This window comes from Lycium ferocissimum, chromosome 5, assembly GCF_029784015.1.
Source record: "Lycium ferocissimum isolate CSIRO_LF1 chromosome 5, AGI_CSIRO_Lferr_CH_V1, whole genome shotgun sequence".
NCBI lineage: Eukaryota > Viridiplantae > Streptophyta > Magnoliopsida > Solanales > Solanaceae > Lycium > Lycium ferocissimum.
The window spans coordinates 31,624,479-31,629,742 of record NC_081346.1 but is presented as its reverse complement, the minus strand read 5'-3'; the positions used below and the strand labels follow the sequence as shown (position 1 = coordinate 31,629,742).

The window sequence follows — 5,264 nt, the reverse complement described above, 5'->3', positions numbered from 1 at the left end:
AAAAAATCGCAAGGCAAGGCTTTTGCAAAATGTCTGCCCTATGCGGTAGACTTTGCCTTCAGGCATAACTAAAGTCTGCCGTCTCCGACAGACTTTTAGGCATAACTAAAAGTTTACCTTATAAGGCAAAGTATGCCGTCTCCGGCATAAGTTCTATGTAACTTTGCCCGAATAGGCATAGATTTATAGAGACTAATGCCTTGCGAAATTATTATTATTTTTGAATCTGCTAGATTTTGAACCCAGAACTCGAGATATTTTCAGCCACTTTTTTAAGTGAAGGCAAAAAATTAAAGACCAGCGAATTGAGGGACAAAAATTAAAGGTCGGTCCGTATGAAGAGTTGCCCAGTAAAAATCCCTATTTAGGCCCATTACCAATTCAAAACAATTTACCCAACTTACCTCGTTCCTCCAAAAACCGCCCAATTTCTAATTCTTTTTCTTTTCCCACTTTCTAATTAAATAGAATTATCCAAATCTAAGGGCCCGTTTGGCCATAAGAATTATTCATTTTTTTTTTACTTTTTTTCGAAATCAGCGTTTGGCCATGAAAATTTCAAATACAACTTGAAGTTGTATTTTAGAATTTAAAAAACAAGAAAAACTTGAAAATCACTTTTTTTACAACCAAAATAGCTACATTTCAATAAAAAATATAATTTCAAAAATTATAGCCAAATACAACTCCAACTCCAAAATTTCAAAAAAAGTGAATTTTTTTTTTTGGTTTGTATGGCCAAACGCCTACTAAACCTACTTAGATCTGGCTACGACTTGTTTGGTCCGACCACACAACCTCACTGTCTATAAATACACGGCCTGTTTCTTCTTACCTCCATAATTCCTTGCTGTATCTAGATCTCTCTCATGGATTCCCAATCTCCTTCAGTTGTTTCTTCTGAAACCCTAGCTCACAACTCATCACAAAACGTAGCTCAATATCCTCCTACTGAAAATCACTCGGATTCATACTACAACAACAATCACTCCCAAAACTCTCAGGAAAACAATAACCACGAAGAGGAGCAAAAAACCAGGCCATTGTTGTCGGAAAATGGATTGGCAAACACTAACAGCGGCACCGATAAGGACCAATCAGGCGGCGAGGAAGAAACGAGCAGTCGAAGGAGACGAAGGAGCCGTTGGGACCCACCAAGCAATGATGGGGGGAGGAAGAGGAAGTCCAGGTGGGCTGACGATGAGCCCAAGCCCGTTATTCAATTGCCCGATTTCATGAAAGATTTCACTGAGTTTGATCCTGAAATACAAGCACTTAATAGTAGATTACTTGAAATTAGTAGGAAATTACAATCTGGTATGCCTTTAGATGATAGACCTGAAGGTGCTCGTTCGCCTTCTCCTGAACCCATATATGATAATATGGGAATTCGTATAAACACTAGGGAGTATCGTGCCCGAGAGAAATTGAATAGGGAAAGGCAAGAGATTATTTCCCAGATTATTAAGAAGAACCCCGCTTTTAAGCCTCCTGCTGATTATAGGCCTCCTAAGCTTCACAAAAAGCTTTATATTCCAATGAAGGAGTACCCTGGTTATAATTTTATTGGGTTGATTATTGGTCCGAGAGGGAATACTCAGAAGAGGATGGAGAAGGAGACAGGAGCCAAGATTGTGATTCGAGGCAAAGGGTCGATTAAAGAGGGTAGGTTGCAGCAAAAGGGGAATGTAAAACCTGACCCATCGGAGAACGAAGATTTACATGTGTTGGTGGAAGCTGAGAACCAGGAGTCACTTGAGGCTGCTGCTGCTATGGTGGACAAGCTCTTGCAGCCTGTTGATGAAGTGCTTAATGAACATAAGAGGCAACAGCTTAAAGAACTTGCTGCTTTGAATGGAACAATTAGAGATGAGGAGTTTTGTAGGCTATGTGGTGAACCAGGACATAGGCAGTATGCTTGTCCTTCTCGAACCACCACCTTTAAGAGTGATGTTCTGTGTAAAATATGTGGTGACGGGGGACATCCCACTATCGATTGTCCAGTGAAAAATACTACTGGCAAGAAAATGGATGATGAGTACCAGAATTTTCTGGCAGAGTTGGGAGGTACAGTTCCTGAATCATCAACAAAGCAAAACTCGGCAACGTTAGCTCTTGGCCCGGGAAATTCAGGCAGCAATCCTCCTTGGGCAAGCAATAATAATGCTGATGGTGTTGGTGCTAGTTCACATCCTGGCTTAGGGTCAAGTGTACTCAAGCCAAAGGAGTTTGATGAGGCAAACTTGTACATAGGTTACTTGCCACCTACTCTTGAAGATGATGGTTTGATCAATTTATTCTCTCCATTTGGTACCATTGTGATGGCTAAAGTTATAAAGGATCGTCTAAGTGGTCTGAGTAAAGGTTACGGATTTGTTAAGTATGCGGATGCCCAACAAGCTAATAGTGCTATAACTAGCATGAATGGCCACCGTCTTGATGGGAGAACCATTGCTGTGAGAGTTGCAGGTAAGCCGCCTCAGCCTACTGTGCCTCCAGGCCCTCCTGCTCCGGCAATGCCTTCATATCCAGTTCCTAATCAGGGCATGGGCGCATACCCGTCCCAGCAGTATGCAGCTGGTGGTCCCATTGGCAATGCTCCCCCTGGTGCTCCAGTTCCATGGGGACCACCTGTGCCTCCACCATATGCCCACTACCCACCTCCTCCTCCTCCTGGCTCAGCCATGTATCCTCCATATGGTGTGCAGTATCCTCCTCCGATTCCAGCTGCGTCTTCTGGTGCCCCTTCTCAGACTGTTTCCGCCGGTGACAACCAACGAACTTATACATCTTCTGGCGAGACACAGCAAAGCTATCCTCCTGGAGTGCAATCTCAGAGCAGTGCACCTGTTCATTCGGTTCCTACTTATGTGTATGGTAGTTCTGTCACTGCAATGCCACCTAATGCTCAACCTACATACCCAACATCTTCATACAGCTATTCATCTTATTATGGTGTCGCACCACCACCACCTCCTCCATTTGCATCCCAGTCCAATGGGGACTATTCACAGGGTATGAGCAATGTTCCCTGGGCTCCAAATCCACCAGCATCTGCACCTCCATCATCCGCGGAGAAGCCTGCTTATGGTGCGGACTCAGAATATGAGAAGTTCATGTCAGAAATGAAGTAATAATGCAATTGCTGTATCGCCCTGCACTATTAATAGGTTGGAAAATTCTTTTACTTTGTCTGTTTCCAAATTTGCTATTTGGTCTGCTCTATGCTGTTTGGTGTTCACTTTTCAGGCCTTTACACATGTATACCTCCTCATCCTCAAGCGTATGCTCTACAGTTAAGGGTTGTTTCATACTTTCTTATGATGAGTTTTCCATCTTTTACAAGAAAATGGTGATGAGTGTGTTTTATGTGAAGAACACTCAAATCTAAGCTTTGAGATCAAAAGTGAAAACCTTTTCAAGAAAGTATGGAGAAAGAAACCTTTGGTTGATCTGTCCCCCCCCCCCCCCTTTCTTCCTAGATTATTAGCCCCGGGACACCTAGTCCTTGGACACGTAATGGATCTTGAAGTACTATTTTTGCATCTCCCTGACCAAATCCCAGGACCTTTGACACAAATATACGCCTCAGAAGTTCCATATAGATTACTTCTCAATACAATTTCTTTCAAATTCATTAAAATTTCATAACAGAAGGCTAATTCTTTTTATATGTATATTGATTTATATGTTTATGAATTCTAGAATTTAATGAGATTCTGCTTGATTGCAAGTATCTATATTCAAAGCTTTTGCACTTCCCACAACTTCACTTAAAAAAAAGCTCGTGCCCTTCCCAAAAGTACTTGGTTTGCTTTTTAGTTCATCTTTTTTTTTTTTTTTTTTTTTTTTCCCTTTCGGTTTGATTCTTATATTCAAAGCTTGTGCACTTCCCACAACTTCACCTAAAAAAAAAAAAAGCTTGTGCCCTTCCCACAAGTACTTGGTTGCTGTTTAGTTCATCTTTTTTTCTTTTTCTCCTTTCTGTTTGATTCTTTGTTAAGGAAATGCCACTATTTCTTCTGAAGCAGTGAGCATTTAATAATTTATTTGTTGCTTGATAATTTTCATTCTTAACGATTCTCCTTTGTTAATGTTGTAATATGTTGGCAGGCTGATGTGTTGGAGCACCTCACCTGATTTCTTTCCTCTTGCCATGACTTACTTGTTGGAAGTTTCAGACTCACATCTTTAACCTTGATGTACTGTTATGCAGAGAGATGAGATGTTCAGTTCCTTCAGCTTGTGTTGGAGCATTAAATCAGTGAATTATGGATATTAATTATGCTTTTTGTAGGATTCGTTTCTGGGGGTTGCGTTCCAGCTTTGTTTCTCAAATTTTGTTTTAATGATTTGTTGGAATTTCTTGATGACTAATCACTGACAGTTTGTGTATTTCTCTCCACTTTTCCCTCTTCACCACTAATCTCCTTTGCTTTTCTCTCCTAACTTGGTTAGCCCTTTTACTGTTCTGTGGTCATTTAACTATCGAGAGTTCAGAAAGCAGCCTGATGCTTGCCTCTGCTATTCCTCGCAAAAGGTGATGTGTCTTCAAATTTTGAAGGTCCCAAGGGTATGTGAATTTGATAGTGTGATACTACAATCACATGTGTCTGGATTAACTTTATTATTCATTCTGATACATTTTCGAGATGTCTTGTGACAGGAAAAGATGCTTGTATTGGAATGTGGTACCGTGTGCTGGACTGATTTATGTCTGAAATCACTTAACCTGTAGGATATCTTGATCTAAACTTTATTTTGGAATTTCTATGATGTATATCAACAAAGTCTGGTGTGCAATGGGAATCAGCTGAAGCCCATCGGGGAGAAATGAGGATGAGTATTTTTTTAATTGGAGTATGAGTAGCATTTAAGTGTGGTGGGCAGCAGAAAATTAGGAGCATTTCCAACTTGAGTAGGAACTTTTTATTGGGGTGATCAGGTACATTACTATTTTAATGCTCTTCCAATGAAGAGCAGTGATGTGGCAAGAAGGTAGTAATCACTTAGAATTTGGACACTGTTGTCTTAAATTGTGATTTGTGCCTAGGAAGTCCTAGTGAAAAAGGAAAGCATTGGCCAGCAGAGTGGCTAATCACATTGTAAATAGCAGAAGACGAGTGATCCTTGTGAGGAGGAATATATTTGTGATTCCTTATGATCATCTCTTCTTTTATTCTTGTGAATGCGTAGTTGCAGACATTTCGAGCTACATCTCCCTTAGAGATGGCTTTTCTACTTTTCGCTTTTCAGACTTTTGC

The 5,264-nt window shown here is 40.7% G+C and overlaps 1 protein-coding gene across 1 annotated transcript; it reads left to right on the top strand.

Moving 5' to 3' along the window:
- The first annotated feature begins 778 nt into the window (after positions 1-778).
- Positions 779-4,394, top strand: LOC132056704 (splicing factor-like protein 1). Its single transcript, XM_059449009.1, has 2 exons — positions 779-3,170; positions 4,114-4,394. Exon 1 carries the CDS (start codon positions 870-872, stop codon positions 3,132-3,134), a length of 2,265 nt encoding a protein of 754 aa, XP_059304992.1. The 5' UTR covers positions 779-869; the 3' UTR covers positions 3,135-3,170; positions 4,114-4,394.
- Positions 4,395-5,264: the final 870 nt, after the last annotated feature.

Coding starts and splice junctions, on each gene's coding strand:
- LOC132056704 (XM_059449009.1), top strand. CDS start 870: ATGGATTCCCAATCTCCTTCAGTTGTTTCTTCTGAAACCCTAGCTCAC.